General features: G+C 42.6%; 1 protein-coding gene across 2 annotated transcripts in view; it reads right to left on the minus strand.

Annotated features, from left to right (window-relative positions):
• Positions 1-13,002: 13,002 nt before the first annotated feature.
• The window catches only part of zdhhc8b (zDHHC palmitoyltransferase 8b), a 357,552-nt gene continuing 343,826 nt past the window's right edge, over positions 13,003-26,728 (minus strand). For both annotated transcript variants that reach the window (XM_072470115.1, XM_072470165.1), the window contains exon 11: positions 13,003-26,631. In XM_072470115.1, the coding sequence (XP_072326216.1) occupies positions 26,448-26,631 (184 nt within the window). In that variant the 3' untranslated portion in view covers positions 13,003-26,447. The remainder of the gene's footprint in view (positions 26,632-26,728) is intronic.

Genomic DNA, 26,728 nt, shown 5'->3' on the forward strand with positions numbered 1-26,728 from the left:
ACCTTCTCTAGGCCAGTCCCATATCCCGCCTCCGCGCTCCCGCTCGCTCCCCCAGCGTCGCACACCATCCCCGCCCACCCACTCTTTAGCCATTTCCTTTTGGATTTCCGCAGCAGCAACCCAGTTGTCCCCCCCCCCCTTCTCCCTCCCTCCTCCCCTCCCCGCTAGATCTCTTTCTAGCTTGATTGCTCCCCCCATATTACTTCCGTAAGTCAGCTGACTTCAACTGACCCCGGCTACTCCTGCTCACTCCTCGACCTCCCCATGTGGGGAACTCCCATCCGCCTTGCGCCTGTCTTCCCGCCTTATTCTTTCTGGTGCGGGAACATCCCTTTACCTGACCCGCCTCTTATGGCGCAGCTCCCTTTCCCCTCCCCCTCCCCTTCCCCATTCTCCAACTATGTCCCGTCTTTCCCCCCTCACCGGCGCCCACATTTCCCCAATGTCTCCCCCCTTCCCTGTTTACTTCTCAATTAACTTCCACCGTAACATTAACAATAACATTTCCTGCAGCATCAGTCCCTCAGTTCCGATCCAATTTCTCTTCTTTGATGAAGGTCCATGCTTCCTCCGCCGTCTCGAAATAATGGTGTCTCTCCTGATACGTGACCCATAGTCTTGCCGGCTGCAGCATCCCGAACTTCACCTTCCTTTTATGCAACACCTCTTTGGCTCGGTTGAAGCTCGCCCTCCTTCTCGCCACCTCCGCACTCCAATCCTGGTATACCCGTACCACTGCATTCTCCCATCTGCTACTCCGCACCTTTTTAGCCCATCTCAGGACCTCTTCTCTATCCTTAAGGCGGTAAAATCGCACGATTATCGCCCTGGGTGGTTCTCCCGCTTTTGGTCTTCTCGCCGGAATCCGATTTGCCCACTCCACCTCCAAGGGGCCCGTAGGGGCCTCAGCACCCATCAGTGAGCTCAGCATCGTACTTGCGTACGCTCCACAGTCCACTCCTTCCACACCCTCAGGGAGACCCAGTATCCGAAGGTTCTTCCTTCGCGCTCCATTTTCTAGGGCTTCGATCCTTTCAGTACACTTTTTATGAAGTGCCTCGTGCGTCTGTGTCTTAACCGCCAGGCCCAGGATCTCGTCCTCAATATCTGTCACCTTCTGCTCCACCACACGGAGCTCTGTCTCCTGGGTCTTTAATGTCTCCTTGAGCCCCTCAATTGCCTGTAGCAACGGGGTCAGCACCTCCCTCTTCAGCAGCTCCACGCACCGTCTCACAATTTCATGCTCAGGCCCCCATGTCGCCTGCGCTTTCTCCGCCGCCATCTTGTACTTCTCTCTTTCTGACCCTTTGGTCGACGATTCCTCGCGCTGCAGCCGCCGCCGCCGGTTTTTTCCTCCTTCGTTTGGGGGGGACTCCCTTCTCACACGCCCCACACCGGGTTGCGTCGTCGAAAAATTCCCCGTTGAGGCTCTTAAAAGAGCCCGAAGATCCGTCGGAGCTGGAGCCGCCGAAGCGTGCGGCTAGCTAGGCATCACCGCAACCGGAAGTCCCTTCAGTGGCCTTGATGAGGTCTTTTCACAGTTGTTCCCTCTGCTGCTAGAATTCACCTTTGATAAAGGCCCTCAGGTCAGCTTGCAGCTTTAAGCTTGCCTTCCCCCGCCTGCATGCTGGAAGAGGCCCTGTTTATCCTGTAGTTGCAGCCAAATCTTTCACTGTTTCTGCGTGTGTCTGGCAACCAAGAGACATACCCTTCCTGGGGGACACTGTCGGGGGAATATTGCCGCCTTCTTCCCACACCGGGAAATGTCAAACAAATGCCGTGGGGGCCCTGTAAAAGAGCCCAAAAGTCCGTTCCAAGCAGGAGCTGCCGAATATGCGACCTAGCTCTGCATAGCCGCACCCGGAAGTCCTTTCAAGCAACAGTTGATTAGGATTCAGGAAAGTCACGTTCCTGAGAGAGCGAAGGATAAGTATGGGAAGTTTAGGGAGCCTTGGATAATGAGGGATATTGTGAACCTCATCAAAAAGAAAAAGGAGGCTTTTGTACGGTCTAGAAAGGTGGGGACAGTTGAAACCCTCGGAGTATAAAGAAAGTAAATTTAGAATACCCAACTCATTTTTTCCAGTTAAGGGGCAATTTAGCGTGGCCAATCCACCTACCCTGCACATAGAACATAGAGCATAGAAAATACAGCACAGAACAGGCCCTTCGGCCCACTATGTTGTGCCGAACCTTTGTCCCAGATTAATCATAGATTATCACTGAATTTACAGTGCAGAAGGAGGCCATTCGGCCCCCCGAGTCTGCACCGGCTCTTGGAAAGAGCACCCCACCCAAACTCAACACCTCCACCCAACACAAAGGGCAATTTTGGACACTAAGGGCAATTTATCAAGGCCAATCCACCTACCCTGCACATCTTTGGACTGTGGGAGGAAACCGGAGCACCCGGAGGAAACCCACGCAGACACGGGGAGGACGTGCAGACTCCGCACAGACAGTGACCCAAGCCGGAATCGAACCTGGGACCCTGGAGCTGTGAAGCAATTGTGCTATCCACAATGCTACCGTGCTGCCCAAATCTTTGGGTTGTGGGGGCGAACCCACACAAACACAGGGAGAATGTGCAAACTCCACATGGACAGTGACCCAGGGCCGGGATCGAACCTGGGACAGTGAGGCAACAGTGCAACCACTGCACCACCGTGCTGCCCCTGTAGGAAGGTACTTAAGCGGGAAATTAGGAAGGGTCATGAAAAGTCCTTACCTAGTAGGATTACGATGAATCCCAAAGCTTTTTATTCATATGTAAAACGCAAAAGGGTGGCCAGAGAAAAGATTGGCCCACTGAAGGACAGTGGGTGGAATCTATGTGATGAGCCAGAGGAAATGGGCGAGGTACTAAATAAGTGCTTTGCATCAGTGTTCACCAAAGAAAAGGATTTTGTGGAAGAAGATTGTTGGGTAGGATGTGTGGACAGTCTGGGTCATATTGACATTGAAAAGGAGAGATATTGGGTCTTTTAAAACACATTAAGATAGATAAGTCTCCTGGCCCGGATGGAATTTACCCCAGAATACTGAGGGAAGCAAGGGAGGAAATTGCTGGGGCCTTGGCTGACATCTTTGTATGCTCATTGGCTACAGGTGAGATCCCAGAGGACTGGAGAATAGCTAATGTGGTACCCCTGTTTAAGAAAGGTAACAGGGATAACCCTGGACACTAAAGGCAGGTGAGCCTCACATCGGTAGTAGGTAAATTATTGGAGAGAATTCTCAGGGACAGCATTTATGCCCATTTGGAAACAAATGGACACATAAGCGATTGATAGCAAGGTTTTGTGAAGGGGAGGTCGTCCCTCACTAACTTGATCGAGTTTTTTGAGGAGGTGACAAAGATGATTGATGAGGGGAAGGTGGTGGATGTTATTCACATGGACTTCAGTAAAGCCTTTGACAAAGTACCTCATGGCCGACTGGTACAAAAGGTGAAGTCACACGGGATCAGAGGTGAGGTGGTAAGATGGTTACAGAACTGGCTCGGTCACAGAAGGCAAAGGGTAGCTGTAGAAGGTGTTTTTCTGAATGGAAGGTTGTGACTAGTGGTGTTCCACAGGGATCTGTGCTGAGGGCTCTATTGTTTGTAGTGTACATAAACGATTTGGAGGAAAACGTAGCTGGTCTGATTATTAAGTTCGCGGATGACACCAAGGTTGATGAAGTGACAGATAGTGTTGAGGATTATCAGAGGATACAGCAGGATATAGATAGGTTTGGGCAGAGAAATGGCAAAAGGAGTTTAGTCCAGACAAATGGGAGATAATGATTTTTGGTAGGTCTAACACCGAGGGGAAATATACCATAAATGGCAAAACTCTTAGCAATATAGAAAGTCAGAGATCTGGGCGTGCAGGTCCACAGATCTTTGAAAGTGGCAACGCAACTAGACAAGGTAGTCAAGAAAACATACGGAATGCTTGTTCATTGGACGGGGCATCGAATATGAAAACTAGCAAGTCATGCTACAGTTGTACAGAACCTTGGTGAGGCCACACTTGGAATATTGCGCACAATTCTGGTCACCACACTACCAGAAGGATGTGGAGGGGGTGCAGGGGAGGTTTACCAGGATGTAAACAAGAATGGGCTATCAGTCAAATAATGCGACTAGATTCAAGTTGGGAGAGAAGCGTTGTTTGAACTGCTGGGCAGAGCTTGGAGGGAATAATCCTTTTGGGAACAAAGGGAGAAGCAGATGGGCAGCCAAGACGGCAGGTCAGGAAACCGCTGAGAATGCAGAAGGCTGTGGAGAGCAGCCAGTCAAGCCATGAAGCCTGCTAGCTTAAGCATGTAAGCAGCCTTGGAACTGCTCATGGAAACTGCCACAGAAAAAGCTTTGTAAAAGGATTCTGAAAGAGATGTTCCAACAGAAGAAAGATTGCTTCCGAAATGAAAGTGCGGTCTTTGCCTGGATGTGTAAGTGAAACGAAAGCTGCATTTTAATGCCAAATGTTGCTTAATGGGATCTTGTGTGTTAAAGTTAAGAAACTGCATATAATCTGTTAATGTTAGAACTGTGAAGTTTGAAAGTTTAAATATTGTTTTCTTTTGTATTAACAGAGCCAAATTTCTTATATCACTCACGGAACAAATTTATCTTTTCTGCACAGACGTCTGGTTCATATGTTAACCTTGGTTGAGGGCTGACCAGGTGTGCGTAACAATTCAAATACATAGAATGGCATGGAACTGGGGTGTTTGGATGATAGATAGCGACTAAACATGCTGGAAACAGTTAGGGCTCAGTAATTCCAGTGTTAAATACATTTTTAATGGTGATTTAAATTTTAATTATTGCACGATTTCTCTGGCACTGAAAATGAATTCAAATAAAAGGTTTGAGTCTCATACCATCAGCCTTTAATTATTATTGGAGATTTTCATTTTATTTACGGGGTGTGGACATTGCTGGGTAGGCCAGCCATTTATTGCCCTTGAGAAAGTGGTGATGTGCTCCCTTGAACCGCTGCAGTCTGCATTGTGTAACACCCACAATGCTGTTAGGGAGAGTGTTCCAGGATTTTGACCCAGCAACAGTGAAGGAACGGAAATAATTTCCAGGTCAGGCTGCTGAATAACTTGGTGGGGAACTGCCTTTGCAGTGTGCTGCCTTTGTCCTTCTAGGTGGTAGCGGTCATGGGTGTGGAAGGTGCTGCCTAAGGAGCCTTGGTGAGTTCCTGCATTGCATCTTATAGACTGCCACTGTATGTCAGTGCAGTGGAGGGAGTGCAGTGGAGGGAGTGAATGTTTGGGGTGCCAATCAAGCAGGGCTGCTGTGTCTTCGATGGTGTTGAGCTTCTTTAGTGTTGTTGGAGCTGCACTCATCCAGACAAGTGGAGAGTATCCCATTACACCCCTGACTTGTAGATGGTAGACAGGCTTTGGGGAGTCAGGAGGCGAGTTACTTGCCGCAGGATTCCAAGCCTCTGACCTGCCCTTGCAGCCATAGAATTTATATGACTGGTCCAGTTCAATTTTGTGGTCAATGGTAATTAGCAGGATGTTGATAGTGGGAGAATTCAGCAATGGTAATGCCATTGAATGTCAATGGGCGATGGTCAGACGCTCCCTTGTTGGAGCTGGTCATCTCCTTTTTAACCACTTTTGAAGTGTAGTCACTATTATAGTGTAGGAAATGCAGCCAATTTGCACCAAAAGTCTCACAAACACTGATTATGACCAGATAATCTATTTTAAATACGTTGGTTGAAGGATAAATATTGACCAGGACTTGGAGGAAAACTCCCCTAGTCTTCTTGAAAAATGCCATGGAAATATTTACATCCGCCTGAGGAGGCAGATGGGGCCTTGTTTAATCAGATTAGAAAGAACATCTCATCCTTTAAGCGTGGGATCTCATGGTGTGCATTTGTATCAAATCTAGGTGTCAATTTGAGGTTTCCTGCATATGAAGGTTCTGTCTGTCGTGTTTCGGGAGCAACGCGTGGCCCCACCCTCCTCTTACTTCCGTGCACTGTTTAAAAAATTAATTCACGGGATGTGGGTGTCGATAGGCCAGCATTTATTGCCCATTCCTAGCTGCCCTTCAGAAGGTGGTGGGGAGCTGCCTTCTTGAATCACTTCAATCCTTGAGCTGTAGGTACGCCCACTGTGCTGTTAGGGAGGGAGTTCCAGTATGTTGCCTCAGCGACAGTGAAGGAGCGGCGGTACATTTCCAAGTCAGGGTGGTGAGTGGCTTGGAGGGGAACCTCCAGGTGGTGGGGTTTCCAAGTATTTGCTGCTCTTGCCCTTCTAGATGGTAGTGGTGTGGGTTTGGAAGGTGCTGTCTGAGGAACCTTGGTGAGTTACTGCAGTACATCTTGTAGCTGGTACACATGGCTGCCACTGTTCGTCACTTGTGGAGGGGAGCAATCAAGCAGACTGCTTTGTCCTGGAATAGTGTCGAGCTTCTTGAGTGTTGTTGGAGCTGCACTTATTCAGGCAAGTGGAGTGTGTTCCATTACACTCCTGACTTGTGCTTTGTAGATGGTGGATAGGTTTTGGAGGGCTCAGAAGGTGAATTACTCACCGTAGGATTCTTGGCCTTTGACTTGCCCTGGTAGCTACAGTATTAATGTGGCTAGTCCAGTCCAGTTTCTGATCAATGGTGACCCGCAGGATGTTGACCGTGGGGGATTTGGCGATGGTAATTCCATTGAATGTCAAGAGGCGGTGGTTAGATCCTCTCTTGTAGGAGATGGGCATTGCCTGGCACTTGTGCGGCACAAATGTAACTTGCCACTTGTCAGCCCAAACCGGAATATTGTCCAGGTCTTGCTGCATTTGGACATGGACTGCTTCATTATCGGAGTCATCACAAATGGTGCTGAACGTGTTTGCGGATGACTGCACAATCCCCACTTATGACCTCATGATGGAAGGGAGGTCATTGATGAAGCAGCTGAAGATGGTTGGGCCTCGGACACGACCCTGAGGAACTCCTGCAATGATGTCCTGAAGCTGAGATGATTGACCTCCAACCACCACAACCATCTTCCTTTGTGCCAGGTATGACTCCAGCCAATGGAGAGTTTTCCCCGATTCCCATTTACTCCAGTTTAGCTAGGGTTCCTTTAAGCCATACTAGGTCAAATGCTGCCTCGATTTGAGGAGGTGGAGGACCGATGAGGGCGGCGGTGGTGGTGGTGGGGGGGGGTTGAAAGTCCAGTGAATCATGTACATGTTTTGGGTTTGTCCGAAGCAGAGGGGATTTTGGCAGGGAGACTCCGATGTCATGTCAGAGGTCCTGGAAGGGAGGGTGACTCCAAGTCCAGAGGCGGCAATATTTGGAGTGTTGGAAGATCCGGGAGCCCCGGGGAATGGGGGGTGTAGAAAGGCCGACGTTTTGGCCTTTGCCTCCCTGGTGGCCCAGAGACAGATTGTGCTGGGATGGAGGGACTCAGAGCCTTCAAAGTCAGGGGTTTGGGTCAGTGACATGGCAGTGTTTCTCAGGCTAGAGAAGTGAGTTTGCCTTAAAGGGTTCAATACAGGGGTTCGAAAGAGAAAATCTTTGACAAAGAGTCATTGGACTCGAAATGTTAGCTCTTTTCTCTCCCTACAGATGCTGCCAGACCTGCTTAGATTTTCCAGCATTTTCTCTTTTGTTTGTTTCCAGCATCCGCAGTAATTTGCTTCAATACAGGAGTTCGCTTGGAGGTGGCAGCCGTTCTTTAACTTTTATAAGGAAAAAATGATTGTCAGCAGGGGGGGCATGGAAGTGAAAAATGATGCAGGGAATCTAATATAAGGGTAGCTAGGAGTTAGGGTGGGGGGGAAGTTGGACATGTTATTGTGGGTTTTTTGTGTGTTGGACCACTCGGTTGTTTAGAATGTTAAAATGTTTAAATTATAAATTCCTCAATAAAATGTTTTCTAAAAATAAAATGCTGCCTTGATGTCAAGGGCAGTCACTCTCACCTCACCTCTGGCATTCAGCTCTTTTGTCCATGTTTGAAACAAGGCTGTAATGAGGTCAGGAGCGGAGTGACCCCGGTGAAGCAAGTCTTCAGTGCTGCTGCCGGGATATTATCAGGGCCCATAGCCTTTGCAGTATCCAGTGCCTTCAGCCGTTTCTTGATATCACGTGAAGTGCATTCGTATTGGCTGAAGACTGGCACCTGTGATGCTGGAGACCTCCAGAGGAGACTGAGATGAATCATCCACTCAGCACTTCTGGCTGAAGATTATTACGAATGCCTCAGCCTGGTCTTTTGCACATATGTGCTGGGCTCCTCCATCATTGAGGATGGGAATATTTGCAGAGCTCCCTCTCTAGTGTATTGTTTAATTGTCACCACCATTCGCGGCTGGATGTGGAAGAACTACAGAGCACTAGTATACTCGCCACCATGGTTGCTCCCCCCCTGGGAGCACCTCCTCTGCCCTTGTGATGGATATCACGTTCGCCGCAGAATTCGGTTTGAAATAAGGCAACAGAAATTAATACGTCTCGTATTTTTATTCAAAGTGGAGTAAAGCCACTTTAGCTAAAGGTCGTCCAGAAGTCACCATTTGCTCTGAGAAACTCCTAGCTGACTTCAAGGATCATTAGGACATTCCAAACAAATACAGGATAAGGAAATCTTTGCATTGACACACCGTAAATTCTTGAAATCACCCCCCTACAATTATGTTATGGGCCAGGGTTTAGAGAACCCCAAAGTGTATCATGGAGTTCACCTGACCCACAACTTTGAATAGATTGTGGTTATGGGGAGCACACGGGCCCACTCTACAGGTGTGATGCAACCGAGATCTACAGTACTTTTAAATTAAAACAATGTTTATTTATGAAACCAGTTAACACTTTATAAACCCACAGTAAACATCTTAACAACTATCAATACCAATAAATCCCCCCCAAAATACAGTACTCTCCAAGTAACTCTTAATCTTTCGTTGCAACAGCCATAAGACATAAAAAACCCTTTTTACATAAAGACATCAGGTTTAACTTCACTACTGAGAGCAGTTACCACTTTGAAATCACCAAATGAACATTCTTTAGCTGGTAGAGATTCATACACATCTTGCTGTGAGTGCAACTTCTCCAAATCTAAAACAAATCTAAACACACCCTGTAGCTGCGAGCCCAAAGTGAAAGCAAACAGACAGCCCAGCTCCACCCACACTCTGACATCACTGATAAACACCCATTTCTTAAAGGTACGTCAATTACAGCTATTTTATAAACCCCCCATTTCTTAAAGGTACTCTCACATGACAATTATAAATACTCAAACCATGAAGACAGGAACATTCTTCAGATAAAGACAACAAATCTTTCCTTAGCTATATAACTTTTGACACTTAGAATAACACCCTCAAAGAAGTATCTGTTTGACAATCTATATATCTAAGAACCATGACAACATTGAAAAGAGACAGATCTCGTATACGAGTCCCTCTTTGCCAATATATCTTAAGACACCTGACATTCACACAGACACTAAGATCAATAAAACACTTATTGATGATAATAAATCAAATTAGCCATTTGGCTACAGGCAATTAACCAACAATAAGAGATAAGACAACAGAAAAAGTCCTTGACCGAATAGAAGATTTTATGTATATAAGGAGGCACTTTAGCGAAAGTTACTCTCTTCTCCTTCAGTACTACTGAACGGAGTAAAGCTCTGTTCAAACCAGCTAGCCTCATCAGACAAAGACCTTGTGGTTTTTGTATGTTTCTGTTAAACGTCTTAGAAATGTATTAGAAATTGATAGGAGATACTTTAGGATTTTCCATGTTTTAAAGATCTCATTCTCTTAAGTTAGTGTGTTAGCAGATAATAAAGGACTGTTAACGGTTTTTATATTATTAACAGATAACTAAAGATTATTAATCAATTTATATTTTTAACTCTGCAATTCTGTACGTATCAATTGAGAGTATTTTACAATAAAAATACATTATTTAAAAATTATACTGTGTAGACTTACTCTCAAAGTTTAAAATCCTAAATACTCATTGAGGAAGTCTTAAATGACTAGGACCCACGACGACAGAAGTAACGATTTAGTTATGAGTGATGCATCTGAACTTTTCCCATAAAAAGTAACTGAGATCCTGTTTAACTGTCTGAGACCCAGAAAACCATTCTCCCTTCGTGAGATCTATTTTGAGTCTTAGTAGAGAAACAGATTTCCCTCTTTTGGTGGCTTAACCTAAATCATAGGTTAGTAATAAAGTATTATCAGGTCCGGAATAATCTAAATCCGTCACACCCTCAGTTCATTCCTTCCCCCTCACCCCCCCCCCCCCAACCAAAATCACATTTCAGTACAATCTGCCTTCTCCCCCCCCCCCCCCCCCCCCTACCCCCAGGTCATGTAATTGTTCAGCCCAGTAAAAGAAAATTCTTCTTGGAGCATTCTTAGTTGTCCAGTATTGCTATCTTCCCTGCCCGTTTTTCTGGATGAACACTTTTCCGTCCTTCAGCATGTTAAAATTGTGTTCCTTGTTGCTGTAAGTTACCCGCTGGGTACAGCATGCCAACCTACACCTTGTTTTTAAATAAAGCTGCCGTGGTCCCATTGAACTCCGCCCGGCACTTGTCCAGATCGGCCCTAATGTCCTAGTAGATGCGGATTGTATGTCCCTCCCATCTACATGACTGAGTGCTCCTTGCCCAGTTCAGCACTCATTCTTTGTCCTGAAGCTTATGGAGTTTTGCTACTTTCCCGGGGTGGTTCTCCTGATTTGGGTCTTTGCCGGAGCGATCTGTGGGCCCTGTCCACCTCTGGGGGTTTGGCGAAGCCTTCCCCTCCGACTAGCTTCCCGAGCATCTCCTCAATATACTGTCAGGTTTCTGCCCTCAGCTAGCCCCACAATCCTTAGGCTCTGATGGCGGGGCTCGTTCTTCCACCTTCCTCTTGAGCACTCTCTGCGTTGTTACCAACTTTTCCAACTCAGCCTCAAATGAGGTGATCCAATTGTTCTGGTCAGCGGCCGCTTTCTCCAGGTTCCACACGGTCGCTCCCTGGGTCTCCAGTCTCCATTCTGTCCAATGCTTCTTCGATGGGAGCCAGAGTGGTTTCTATGGTCAACCTCACGGCCGACACGAGGACCTTCTTTATCGATCCCTGTGTTTTTGGAGTTCTATTGAAAGAAGCTCCATTCACTGCTCTGTCAGTCTGCAATCCTGCCTGGTCTGCCATGCTCTGCTCTGCTCCGTGTGTCTCAAAGAACAAAGAAAAATACAGCACAGGAACCGGCCCTTCGGCCCTCCAAGCCTGCGCAACCATGGTACCTGCCGAAACTAAAACCGTATGCATTTTTGGAGTCTGCACCCTTCCATTCCCACCCTATTCATAAATTTGTCTAGATGCCCCTTAAATGCCGCTATCGTCCCTGCTCCCACCACCGTCCCAGGCAGCACGTTCCATATATTTACCACCCTCTGTGCAAAAAAAACTTGCCTCGCACATCTGTTCTAAACTTTTCCCCAGGCACTTTAAACATATGTCCCCATGTACTTGACTCTCGTACCCCAAGGAAAGAGCATCTGACTCCACTATGTCCATGCCACTCATAATCTTGTAGACCTCTATCAGGTTGCCTCTCAACCTCCGTCGTTCCAGTGAGAAAAGAGAGTGTTTATCTAACCTCTCCTCATAGCCAATGCCCTCCATACCAGGCAACATCCTAGTAAACTGCTTCTGTACCCACTCCAAAGCATCCACATCCTTCTGGTACTGTGGCGACCAGAATTGTACACATTACCTTCGCTCGGAGGTCTGGATCGTCCTCTCCTGACTTTTACTTTTACTATTTTTCTGGCTCCATGGGTGGTTCAATGGCATTTCCTTGGGTGGTTGTTAGTTTGGAGTGAAGTTGGGTTTTGGGGGGGGGGGGGGGGCGTTGTTACTTTGGTATCTGATTTACAGGTTAAAAGGACCTAAATTGAAGTTCCCAAGGGAGAGCCACCTTTTGTGCAACTGCTCAGCACAGACCGGAAGTCTGAAAGGCACATTTTACTGACTTTATGTCAGTCATGCTAGCTTCTTCCCCTGGTGGTTTAACGATATTGCAATTTTCTCCCTGAAGAAGAGTCAGGAGATGCCATGAGCTGGATCTCTAGTGTCAGAAGACTGAGATAAGAGGAAAGCTGAGAAATAAATACTTGTCACTTCAACTTTGAAAATAAATGATTGAGAAGCGTCCTTATAAAATTTATAAGGTGTGAATTTTAATAGAAAAAAATCAGCCGAAGCGCCTGCAAATTGTGATGGTAAGATAAGGGGACGCATATGCAAACTGATAGTGGCAAGGTCAGGATTGACTGATATCCTGAATTATTTCTATAAGGAGCACCTCAAATTATCTCAGCAATGATGAGAACATGGAACTCGCTACCACAGGGAGTGGTTGAGTGAATAGCAGAGGTACATTAGAGGGGAAGTTAGGCAAGCATGTGAGGGAGAAAGGAAGAAAAGGTCGCAATGATAGATTTGAATGAGGAAAGATGGGAGGAGGTTGGAGTGGAGCATTGACTATTTGGACATTTATATCCTATGAATCCTCCTTTAGGTAAGGTAGTTGGGCTAAAATTCTGGTGACATTCAATAAAAAAAGAGAAGTTTATAGTCAATGAAGTGTAATCATTGTTGTAATCTAAGGAAACGTGATGCACAGCAAGTTCCCATAAACAGCAATGCAATAATCTGTTTCAATGATATTGAAGATTGAATACTATCCTTGGGGAGAAGTCTGCACTTCTCTTCAAATAGTGAGATCTTTTGAGTCACTGTGAGAAAATGTGATGCTTTAATGGGAGTTGTGCATTTCTTTGAAGGATGAGCTACTTGAGCTGAATAACTTTCTTCACCTGAACTTTTTTTGGTTATCCTTTTGCAGTTTACAACATGCTTATTAACATCCTCTAATAAGTGATGTTTAAATCCTAGGCACTAGTACACATACGTTTAAACCACCAAGGATATCATTTGTTTATAAAAAACGAATCATTTGCAATGTTTTGGGGTTTCTGTTAAATTTATTTAAAAGCAAGTTCTGAAAATATAAAGTTTTTATAGACTTGTCTTTTGTAATGGTTTCTACAATAAAACAAGACTTTATATTACTACTAAACACAGTAATGTAGTTAAGGGGGCTATAAGGTTGCATGGAACCCACCAGCCATTTCTACAAACATCTCAAGTGCAACAACCATATGACATTACAAGACAATGCTTGGAATCGTGTTACTATTATCCACTTATTCATTTTCAAATTCTACCCCCTGGTTATACACAAGAGGTTTCCTTCTGACCTCCTTGTTTTGCTTTCAGCATCATTATTATTGAACTGATACAAAAGGCTGCTCTGGTTGGCAGACTGTATCATAACCAGATACCAATTAAATATTTCTCTGACCCTGTGAGGTTGCAAACTCGTTTATGAGATAGGGCTCTACAGGTATCAAATGTGGATACCTTATCTTAATTGGCATCCGTCGCATGTACAACGTTCAGACACACTTCTCAATGTGTTCAACACAGGATCCTGGAATTGTGAACAGGAGTGGGAATGCTGCCTGATTTCCCCCCCCCTCCACCCCTACAATTGCCACCATCTGTCTTCCCTGTTCGAAAAGGGCCAGGCCAATCCTAGTGTCCCCTGCTGCTACTCTGGTTGTGGTCAGTTAACCCAGCATAGTCCTAGGACCGAGCCTGGGACGTTCCTGGTTTATGTGAATCACTTCCCCATTAGGCAGTAATTAACATTGGGATACAAGGTCTGTTAATGGTTTAATTTTTCTTATGTTCATGTGTCTGAAACTGGTAAAAATAGCTTTTGCCCATGTAAGTGGATAATAATACACCTTAAGCAAGCATCAGCCTTTACGCAAAATATACATTTCCAATCGCTTAGCTTTACAGAACACTAAATACAGGTAGCAAAAGGTGCAATGATTCATTGCTTCCCCACATAGATCATCTTTGACAAATTTACAATAGACTGCTACATAAATTTAAAGCTCTTTGGTGGCTGCAAAACCATCCACTATCACATCATCCATGTAACCGGGGCCGTAACAGTGAGGAGGGGAAAAAAGGCAGGCAATTACATGAACAGATTTCAATTAAAATCCATTGGTCTTTTGTAAAAAGTACAAAAACTTCAAACCTGACTGTTAACATTTAAGGATGCAGTTTGCAGAACATTGGTTAAGATCATTCCACTATTTGGCGAAATTAAAACAACTTGAATATGTACAAAAGAAATATAACCTGCTCATTTCACTAGTGTATTTGATTTTCATAGAAAAAAAAATGTGCTATTACATTCCAGTAGAAAACGGGATATACATAAAACACAGAAAACATTTATTTGAGATAAATGGGACAGGAACAACAATACAGTACAAAGCCATGAATTTTGAAAGAGGGGTTAACAGCTGGATATTTCCTTATTGTCAAAGATTTACAAGATAAATGTAGCCATTCTGTGCTTAAATACAAGTGAAAATAAATATTTTTTCTTTTTTTTTTTACATTTAAATAAACTCATGCAAACTTATTTACACGCACGCACACAGAACTCATTCCCTGCAATGTTTGTTTTGCAAAAGTCTATGCAGTTCTTTTTCCCCAAAGGGCTCTTTCCAAGCAGTTCATACTAAAACATGAATTTCCTTTCATAAACAGCTAAGGTGGAGCGTTGCTTTGGGTTCTCCTTTAATAACACCGCAAAGCTGTTACAGCTGTGCTATAACCCAAAACCGCGTTTGGGAAAACAAACACGTGACTGTGGAAATACACAAAAGGCCAGTGCCTGAACAGACAAACTTAATATTTCAGGAGTAAATAGTAAGAGTTGCATTTATATAGCACCTTTCACCATCCCGGGATGCTCCAAAGTGCTCGTCTGTTCTTCTTCAAAATAATGTTATGGATATCTTGATGGATTTAAAGGCTAATTCGAAAGAAAGCATCTCTGACAGTGCTGCATTCCCTTAGTATTACACTTGAGTATCAGCCTAGACTTTGTGCCAAAGTCTCTGGAGTGAGATTTGAACTTACGATCTTCTGACTTAACCAAGAGTGCTACCACCTGAGCACAATTGACACTTTGGTAAATCTGAATCTGATTTTGGTAAAGTGTACATCCTTGGGCAAAATTGGATGTGACAAAGTCTGCCCCAGAAACATTCTTTCCCCTTTGAGAATGTAGATAGACTTGCTGTGTATTTCACAATTTGTGATTGCTGATTCAGATTTGAACCATGTAGTTTAAAAAAAATTAAACATCACTGACTTTTGTTCCACCCCTTACCTGCAGAATCTAAGTTGTATTCACCGAACCTTTAATTGCAAGAATTTAAGCAGTCATTCTTTCATTCTTCATATTGTTAAAAACATCTTTTTGCAAGGCCACTAAATATCATGGCGATCTCAAGAGGGATCTGATGAAAGGTCCTTGTCCTGAAGCAGGAACCTATTTCTCCCTCCACAGATGCTGTCTGACCTGCTCGAGTGCTTTTAGCATTTGCTATTTATATTTCTAAATCACTCTGATAACCTAGCACCAATAATGAAAGAGTCTACATCAGTAATGCATCAAGTGACTGCAGTGAAAAAAACTCAAATGTTTGAAACTGCAACCAAATGTCACATTTTTGAAGAATGTCCATCAACTTAAAAGCTACAACTGATACACAGAATATATACAAAATAGTTACGCAGCCCATCACAGTCCAAAATGTTTTTGTACCCTTTGCAGACAACTGGAATTTCTAAATTGTCATAAGGTCCTCTGCCATGATCTATGTACAACAATTCGCAGGAAGAATGTAACCAAACTGTAATTGCTCCAAGATGTTGTGTGGATCAGAATCGCCAACGCTAACTATTAAATGGCATAATTAATTGTCTGTTAAAAAGGCGTGAATAATAAAAGACCAGTCATATACTCATGGAACATAGCTTCAAACAAATATCACGCATAAAAGTGTGACATGGATGTTAATGGGGTTGGGGTGGGAACATTTGGTAGGATTTTGACTTCTTTTGCCCTATGAATTCACAGTCCAGATAATCCAACAATTTAAGATTCCAATTTTGTACCGCTGGTCAATATCTAAATTTGAATATCCATGGAGTTAAGCTTTGGGGGAATGGGAAACACAGAGGGTCTGAACATTCTTAGGGGGCCTCGGTATAGCAATCTCATGAATAGCAAGTGTGCCACTGGTTCAGATCACAATCAAGTCAAACAACTATGGAATCCAATGTCAACAATCTACCCATCTGGAAGAAGCATGGAGGTGAGTGCCTCTGTCAGAAATTAGATGGGCAGAATAAATGGAGCCAAAGGCCACTTGCCAAACTGTAATGGCTTCTTTGCCGTGTTTTAATTGAACAGTAATAGTTAGAATTAGCTTTTATTTTCTTTGCATAACCTTGTGTCTAGATAATAGCTTCAGAAGTACAACCTTTTGAACAAAGTGTTTATGGCATTAACGTACAAGAAAGTGATTTGACCAGATTATTATGAGGTCACAGGAGTGGACTGTACTTGTCTCTTGCTCTTGTTTAAAAAAAAAGGGGCAGCATGTTGGTGCAGTGGTTAGCACTGCTGCCTCAAGGAGTCGAGGTCCCAGGTTCGATCCCAGCTCTGGGTCACTGTCCGTGTGGAGTTTGCACATTCTCCCCGTGTTTGCATGGGTTTCGCCCCCACAACCCAAAGATGTGCAGGGTAGGTGGATTGGCCACGCTAATTTGCCCCTTAATTGGAAAAAATGAATTGGGTACTCTAAATTTATTTTTAAAAAACAGAGTTGGAATAAAACCTAGAAAATTTAAATGGTGATAAGAAATGGAACAATGAAAGAATTGGTTGGGAATAAAAGAAGAACCTGATCAATATTTTTAGACCGACTGGACACAGAATGGAGGGGACAACATCAGGGCAATAAGTAGCAATCAAAGTAACAGACAAGAAAGCCATGTGTACCTGTGGGAAGAGATGGACTCATCAGTGTTGACATGAATGAAGCCAACCAAAAGGACTGACTAGATATGTAAATGGGCAGATGAGGAGTTTTGCATTAAATCTCCTTGAAAGTTCAATTGCAAATGTTTCTCTGAAAGAACTGCTATCTTTATTGGGCGTACTAACTATGGTACATCAATTTGTATTTAGTTTTGGTCATATTCTCCTCTTTTATCCTTTATGGTGTCTCACCAAATGACCCCATTTTGGAGGCCTCCCAACAGGTTACTTCCAAGAGAATGAGATGGACAAGAAGGCTTCCTTCACAGTTCTACAGCAAAAACAGCTGTTCTGCCCCCACACTCCCCATTGCAGCAAGGTTAAGATCACAAACTCAAAGATATTACAGTTGTGAACTTTTGCCCTTTTGTTGCATGCTCATTGGATGGAGTTTCAACAATCTGTGTCACTCTTGATTTGTCATTACCTGTCCATTAATCAACAAACTATCTGTCAGAACACTTTCCCTGGAGTTAACCTGCTATTTTCCATTAAGGAAGCCAAGTATGACAAAAGTCTCCCACTGATGGACATTTGTTCAGTGTAGAATCACAGGTACGGAACCTCACTGCACCTATTCCTGCCACTATTATTTCTTGGCGAACAAACCTCTGATCAAAAAAACTGGATACAGTTTTACAATAGGATATACCATTCTTCCACAACATACATTAACCCAATAAGACAGAGGTGCATTTATAATACCTCAGAGACTCAAGATCCCTGTTAAATAGTAAATTCATTTATTTTGAAGGATATTTATGTAGGCAAATACAGCAGCCAATTTGTATACACGGCCCACAAACAGAATGAACAACCAAATAATGATATGTACTCGCACTTCAGTTCAAATAAATCTAATCAACTAAAGAAGCTTGCGAACAGACAATATCAAAAAGTAAATATTTTACAAATTGCAAGTGAAGAGGCTAGGATAACTTTGGTCGAACCGAGATTTGATATTGTAATTTATGATATCTGATTACTCATTACCTTGCATAGACTCCAGCCTAGGTTGTGTCACAACAGGCAAGGGGCACAATATCTCCTCACTTATGAAATATATGGAAAATAGAAAAGACATTTCAAGTTAGAGATCAATAAGGGCTATGATCGAAAGCTTATTGAATATTAAAAATAATTGCATTTATACAACACCGTTAACCATCTCATGATATCGCAAAGTGCTTTACAGCCAATAGAAACTTTTGAAGTGTAATCGTTTATAATGTACCAAACATGGAAGTCAATTTATGTACAGCAAGCCCCCATGAATGACGTGATAATGCCTAGCTAATCTGTTTTATAGTGATGTTGGGTGAGGGATACTAACTGTCCAGAACACTGGGAAGAGCTCCTCCACCCATCCCCAAATACTGGGATCTTTTACAGCCACCTCGCTTTAAAGATTATCTGAAAGATAGTATCTCTGACAGTGCAACACTCCCTCAGTACTTCCCTGGAAAAGTCAGCCAAGGTTAGTATGCAAGCCACTTGAGCACAATTTGAACCCTTAACCTGCTGACTCAGAAGTTAACAATCAAGTAAACAAAAACTTAACCAGCAGAATACCTGCCAAATATGGATTTCTTGCCTCTCTGAAGTATTACGTCGTTGATGAGTTATTGTGCAATACATCTCAGAATTAAGAACAAAAAATAAATTAATCTGCTGACTTTACAAAGTGCCACCATGCCACCTGCAGGAGGCTGTGTACCTACCCGAGGACTTAGGACAAGCAAAGCCAGCCAGCGAGGGCTCTTTCGGCACACCCATGGTGCCCTGCTCATTACAAAATGATCCTGGCAAATGCCTGATGAAAGTGAAGCACATTATTTTCGAGTGGCATGTTCATGGAGTAAAGGGAGAAGTAGCTGAGCTGAGAGAATAGAAAGACTTTTCAAGATATTGAAAGGACACTAAAACCCACAGTCAAGGGTTCTTCAGAATGATGAGTAAATAATTTTATTCGATTTTACCGACCAGATCAATCAAATTACTGAGATGATAAACTATTACACTGGAATAAGCCATTTGCATACAGCGTTTGGAACTGCACCATTTTCTAAAATAAACCCAGATGGTGGTGGAGGGTGATTCAATTTTGACTTTCTGGCAATGGTCCGATTACAAGGTGTTTGATTCACCTTGCTGACAGTTCAGTATTCACTCATCACACGCAATGCTCGGAGTCTGCAGTTTTTACATTGTTTAATTTGCAGGGTTAAACTCTAATTGAAGTTGCGGAGCTGAAGAAAAAGCTGTGTTTCAATAAAAAGTCAAGCGATTGAGATGTTGGGTGTAAATTAAAAAATCTCTGGGCAGATGGGAATAGGAATGGAAATTGTAAATTATCTGTACTTTTGAGAAGTGCTACACTCTCCGCAAAGAGCGATAACCAATTAATAGCTAAAGGACAAGATTTCACATTTTAAGTCCTTGTAGGCGGCTTATAATTCAAACCACAGAACAGAATCCCTCTTTCTTATTTTTAGCACAAGCAACAAAAAAAAAAAAAAAAAAAGGTATACATTGTACTGTCCCTTATGTAGACATTCAATGCTGCCAGAACCAGTCCAAAATGGCATTTGGCTCCCAAGGGTTTAATTCTGTTCTTTTCCTTTCCCAGCTTGGTTACTTCTAATTCCAGAACTGTCCTTTATTGTGAGAATATGCCTGGAATCGTCCCTCTAGTACAAGCTAGGTAAATCATTCAGCTTCATTTTAACTCCTCACAAATTTGGTCTTCCCAATCTGGGTGCAATCTTTCACCCGCATTCAGGTGCAGTGAGACTTTCGGGGTCTAACTGCTTCTCCCCCCGACCTGGGAGGCCAAACAACATGTCTGCGATATTTAGTTATATTTTAGAAAACCCAATCTCTACAATGGCTTCTTCTGCACCCTTCTCCATGGCAAGGTGACTCACATGGGCCTTGTATCCAGGCAGAAATGATGATTAGCTATTCTTTAGACCTCCGTCTTGTCCTGGAATAAAATGGACAGTTCAAAGTACACTCTTTTACCATATTTAACACTTCTCTGGGATTCGGAGATTCTCAGTCTGTCCATCATCATCACAGTTACAGTTGCATTGTCTCTAAGTGTGGATACCTTGCAACTTCTTCCCAATAAAACAACCTAGGTCTTCTTTAATTGCCCCATCACCTTGAACTTGAACTGTCAGACAGACCACAGCATAGGTCACATGACACTTCATTTTACCCTAAATTTAAAGACAAAATTTTATAAATCTCATAATTTTAACATAAAGACATTTTGCCTGTAGCTCAACTCTTAAATAATCTGAACAGGTGATCTGTTATCTGTAGAAAGTAGAAAACTTTAAATCGCCTCATGATAATTATCTAGTTTAAAATGTTGCCCACTTTGCATAATTAACAGCAAATTCAACGACTGAATTTTCCACATTATATAAATCACATAATCAAAAACCCCTCCCACCCGGCTTACTCACTCTTCCAACTTCTTCCATCGGGCAGGAGATACAGAAATCGGAGAACACGCACAAACAGACTCAAAAACAGCTTCTTCCCCGCTGTTACCAGACTCCTAAATGACCCTCTTATGGACTGACCTCATTAACACTACACCCTGTATGCTTCATCCGATGTAGTTTATGTAGTTACATTGTGCACCTTGTGTTGCCCTATTAATGTATTCCCTTTTCTTCCCATGTACTTCATGATCTGTTGAGCTGCTCACAGAAAAATACTTTCACTGTACCTCGGTACACATGACAATAAACAAATCCAATCCAATAAACAAATCCAATCCAATCCAGCATGACACAGGAAAGAGAGATTGGGTCAAACCTGCACCTTAAAGGACTTAACCTTTGGGAGATTTAGCAATATTCTTCAAATATAGGAATGATGAGTAAATTGAGAATTCTAATTTGGAATATTCAACTGGTGGTTTATCAGCAAACGGACCTGTTAATTTGTGTGAAGAAACAAAACTACTTCAAATCATTTGCTTGGGTAATTATATTTTTGTTGAAAATATAGTGTTGTAAAGTGAATTGGCTATATATGAAAATCCCGACTCACAAGGTTGAACACGGTCTAATCATCTCTTAAAGAAGTATAATATGGGAAAATGTGAACTTGTCCACAGGAAGAATAGAAATACAGCATATTATTTAAATGGGGTGCCATTGCAGAACTCTGCAGTACAGAGGGATCTGGGTGAGGCATTACAAAAGTTAGGAAATGAGTCACAAGCCAAATGAAATGTTATGGTTTAATCGCAAGAAAGGATTTTAAAATTTTTTATTCATTGGATATAGGCAACGCCAGAATTTGTTGCCCATTCCGAATTGTCCTTGCTCGGCTATTTCCAAGATCATTTAAGAGTCAACCACATTGCTGTGGTTCTGGAGTTGCATCTGGTTTCACAGAGATCACCAGACTTTTAATTCCAGATTATTATTATTTTTTTTTAACCGATTTCCAATTTCACCATCTGCAATGGTGGGCTTTGAATAGAGTACCCAGAGCATTACTCTGGGTCTCTGTATTACTAACCCAATGACAATACCACAATGCCATCGTCTCCCCTTAGGGTTCACTCGACTGATGTCCTGGATGGGGAAGGAAGGGTGGCACGGTGGCACAGTGGTTAACACTGCTGCCTCACAGCGCCAGAGACCCGGGTTCAATTCTGGTCTTGGGTGACTGCTGGAGTTTGTACTTTCTCCCCGCGTCTGCGTGGGTTTCCTCCGGGTGCTCCGGCTTCCTCCCACAGGAAACAAAGATGTGCAGGTTAAGTGGATTGGCCATGCTAAATTGCCCCTTAGTATCCAAAAGGTTAGGTGGAGTTATTGGGTTACGGGGATAGAGGCGGGGCATGGGCCGAGGTAGGGTACTCTTTGCAAGGGTCGGTGCAGACTTGATGGGCCGAATGGCCGCCTCCTCCACTGTAGAGATTCTATGATTAATCTTATGAGGACAAGTTGGACAGGCTGGATCTGTAGTCATTGGAGTTTATTAGAATGAGCAGTGATCTCATTGAAACATACAAGATCTGGAAGGGAGAGACATGATGGATGCCGAAAGGGTGTTTTACCTTGTGAGGGAGATTAGAACTACGGGGTTTCCCATTTAAAAGATGAGGAGAGTTTTCTTCTCTCAAAGGGTCCTACGGGTCATTGAATATTTTTAAGGCAGAGATGGGTAGATTCTTCACTAACAAGTGAGTCAAAGGATACCGGAGGTAGTCAAGAATGTAATGTTGAGGCCACAATCAGATTAACCATGATCTTATTGAATGGTAAAGCAGACTTGAGGGCCGAATGGACTACCCCTGCACCTATTTGTATGATTAAATGATTTCCCCAGTCAACCTCACATTTAAAAAAAAAAAGACACGTTTATATAGCATCCTTCATGACTTCAGTCTCAAAGTGCTTTATAACCAATACTTGAAGTGTAGCCAATGAAATTTAGACATTAGTTATTGTCTTGTTTGTCACAATATATCCTTTATTTCTATCGGTACTAAATCAGAGAGAAATCAACACTGCAAAACAAATTATATGGTCATTATTACATTACAAGAGCAAAGAACTGCAGATGTTGAAAATCTGGGGAAAAAAGAAAATGCTGGAAATATTCAGAACTGATAACAGGGCTTCAACCTGGAACATTAACTCTGTTTCTTTCTCTATTGATGCTGCCAGAGCTGTTGAGTATATCATAAAATCATACAATTTGCAGTGCAGAAGGCCCTTGGAAAGAGCACCCTATTTATGCCTACACCCTATCCAGCATTTTGTGTTTTTATTTCATTATCACATTGCAGGGTCTGGGAGTTTGCTGTGTGCAAATTCTTTGCCCTGTTTCCTACATTACAACAGTGACTACAATTAAAAATGTACTTTGGTGCCTGTAAGGTAGTTTGGGATGTCCTTAAGAAAGATGCTATATAAATGCAATTGTTTTTTCTAGAAAGGGAAAATGAACCCTTTAACGGCCACAAAGCTGAGTTCAGATCAAGACTATTTTTTTAATTTTTAAAGTTCCATTACTAAGTTTTAATAGAAAGAAGGGATACATGACATGACAATAAACTTTAACTCACATCCACTGTTAGCAAATAAGCAAGCAATTTTGTTTCACACATTCTGTTGACCAAGCAAATGTACATGGCTCTCCAAGAATACTCTTGGAAAACTGCACCACTTATGATCAGCCTATGATGGTTGCATGGTGAAACATCTACCCTAGAACAAAAGATCTCGCGCCAATTCACACGGGTAAGATTATTATAAATGATTGTTCCTACAGAATCCAACTGTGGCATCCATCATGTCCTTTCAGCCTATTTCAAGTTTCAATCAGCACTCTATTTATTTCAATGAATCAACTAGCACCACACGCATTACTTATTTGCAATTGTAATATTGCTTTGGTGCTCAATGCAGCATACACTCACAATTGCTTCCAGATTTCATCATGACCCGTCACATAGGACTTCCATATTTAGACACACATAACGGACCATTCATCACAGGGTCCTGCGCATCAGTGAGCAGCCCATTTCAATGCCCCGAACGTCGAAAAATTGTGGTTTCCCAGGAAGGGGTTAAACTACTTTACAGGCACAATTCTCTCAGGCAGAGCTACACAACAAATGTTTTGATATCAAGTATTTAAAAATAAAAGCAATATTAATGTGAGACGCTGGCTTGTTAATTAGTCAGCTGACTGTGCTCCCTCCCCACTGAATCAAAAGTTTTCGAACGTTAACGAGGTACATCTGGAACAGAGGTTGGAGGGAATTTTGCATAAGCTCTTGCTGCTGGTTCATAACAGAGCAAGTTGCACAAAGTTTAGCAATAGGAAACAGAGAGCAATTAACAATGGCACCATTTCAACTAAGCTACAATGATAAATAATAGGATCTCTGTCTGTGATATTAAGTGCTGAACTGACCTTGAGGAAGATACAGAGAGGAAGACAAACGTCAGTGGTGCAGATTACACCAAATTGTGTGGAAAAACAAGATGCCTTGTATAGACAGATAATGCTGACTGAATGGTTGGGCAGATAGAAATGTATATTGAAGTATGTACGGTAATACAAATTAATCTTAGAATTGCAAATATTTGGCATTATCTGTATTGTTATGTGAAAACAGCTTATTCACTATATGTTGGAAATCTTTCAAATACCATGCAGCAAAGACTGCCAGAGGCAATAGATGGGTAAAGTCCAAGTCCAGGACTACTAATGGTTCACGGATTCAAACCAAACTGGATCACGGGCTGCCTTGAACTTTGAAAAGACTTTTTGCACACATTATTGATTTTTCAATCAATTCCATCAACTTGATTCTATGATGAATGGTGGAGAATGGAAGGAAAAAAGAAGTTTGATAAAAACAAAGCCCCAGCAAGCCATGATTCTGGCATTAAAAATAAAGGAGAATGAGGTGAAATGGATCCAGAGATGTGGAATCATGGGGGAAACATACAGCATTACAAATTTGAGAGACAATGTTAGTGAGATGAAGCTGGGGGAGTAACTTTGGCTGAGGCTTAAGTTTATAGAATAAATTACAATCCGGCATCAACACTGCAAAGTTCAGTAAAACAAGTCTTTGCTTTGTTTTGCGAGAGCGGGCTGGGGGTTATGGGAGAGGGAAATAAAATGGTCCCTCAGGTTCCAAAGAGCAAAACAAGCTTGATGGGGGAAATAGCTCCTTGGATTTCAATAGCACAAGTAACCATCAACTTTGTTTCTCTTCATTCCCTTCATGTTAATATTTGTTTTGTGTCATGAGGGATTATGGACAATCAGCATGTTCTTTGCAGAATAGCCACTGTGGGGCTCCCAAGAGTAGTTTTCAGCCTACACTAACTGAATTAAATCTCAGAATAAAGTTGGCTCCATCCATTTCACTTAGAACAATAATACAATCTGACACTTATCCCATGTTGAGACTTCCATTGATCTAGATCAGACCTGCTGAGGCTGCTAAGTCAAAAGGACCAAAACAAGGAATAAAAAGTTTAAATCAAAACCAAAAAATATTTATCCCGCAAAACTAATGACTGCTCATGCACCTCAATGGCTTACCTTGGCATTGGAAAACCAGGATCCATGCTAAGTAGCCAATTTTACTTTGTGTCACGCATTTGATGTTATCTTAAAAACGCGTGAGAAACCATATTTGGGTTCTTTGCTGACAACTAACAAAATACTACGTGAAACATCTCACTGAAAAAAAAAGTTGATATTAGAACTGATTTTCTCCTGATTTCTCTCGGCAAACTACCCCCATCAACCATTCCAGGCCAAGAATGGAGGTGTAGGAAACCGTTTCCTGATCCTGCAATGATATTGATTATGAAATATAGGGGAGGAATAGGCATTGACTTTACCTCTGACCATCGGAGTACGGTGAAGGAATTTCACCTCATCCGCTCCTTAAAATCATGGCATTAATCAAAATAGACCATGCGTTTGAATCATTGTTACAAACACCCCATGTTCAACTATATTGCGGCAGTGTGAAAATGGCCTGACCTCTAATACCTTATCAGTCTAGAAATGGCAGAACAGTAATTTGCTTATGCCAGCAAAGTTTATAATCTTCTGTCATCATTATTTTAGCACAGGTTATCATCTCCTCCCCATATCTATTAAAACGGTTTACATTGTCAATTCCAAAATTAGATTACTGATAGGAATCTTTAATGTTTTAATAAATTGCATTATGTATCAATACAAACCTCCTTAAAGCTTTGAAAGTTTTAAGCCCGATAACAATGCACTCCCTCTAACTTTTTGAAACAAGCCTAATAGACACACAAGTGCACACACGCACATATACTCACATACAAGGGTATCTGACATATTGTCTAATGGCATAGAGGAGTGTTGTACAACATCTTTTGGCTGATCGAAGAGCATCACTTCCTCTACAGAAGGAAGGAACCGACGAGCTTTGGCGCCACACAGTAAGTAGTGCCAGCATCTATTAACACAAAATAAAAAGTTATTACATTTGTCAAACTGGCATTGACAAGTTTGATTGGCAGGCCAGATTAAAACTTTCCACCATCATAAAATCATTACAGAAGTCCAGGTTGATATTCAATCATCACGGCACAAAACTTGACACAAGATTCCAACGGACAGGGCAAGTATACAATCGGGGTTTCAATAATGACCGTTCTTCCCTTCTATGATAAAGGATCACTTTATGGAGCAGAAGAGGAAAGAAAAGACAAACGTTTGCAGTGGGACTGCCCTGAATTGAAACCATGTTTCTGATTGGTTGTAAAACTATGTCTGGAGGAGTAAGGCTGCAGCTTGTTGGGCAAAAATAACACACAGCTGCTGCAATAGTCTTCACAGTGCAGCCAGCTTCACAGCTGCCGTTGTTAATGGCTGTTCACACCGAGATCTCGTACGTGGTCCCACCTACGCCCGACACCTTTTTCACGTTGGACTGTCTGGTGGGACTGACTGTAGCACCATGGGAACTAGAGGTTGAGCTTATTCGACTATCCACTCTGGATAAACGTTTTGGCTGTCCGTTAATCTTGCCGTGAACTGCCTTCATTTGAACCTCATCACTGAAAAACAGAAAGATGACATTTGGTGCATTGCTTTAATTCAGGTGTTTCTCTGGAGCCAATTGAGACAGAAACATGCATCAGGCCACTATTTTCA

This window comes from Scyliorhinus torazame, chromosome 1 (genome assembly GCF_047496885.1).
Source record: "Scyliorhinus torazame isolate Kashiwa2021f chromosome 1, sScyTor2.1, whole genome shotgun sequence".
In the NCBI taxonomy this organism is placed as follows: Eukaryota; Metazoa; Chordata; class Chondrichthyes; order Carcharhiniformes; family Scyliorhinidae; genus Scyliorhinus; species Scyliorhinus torazame.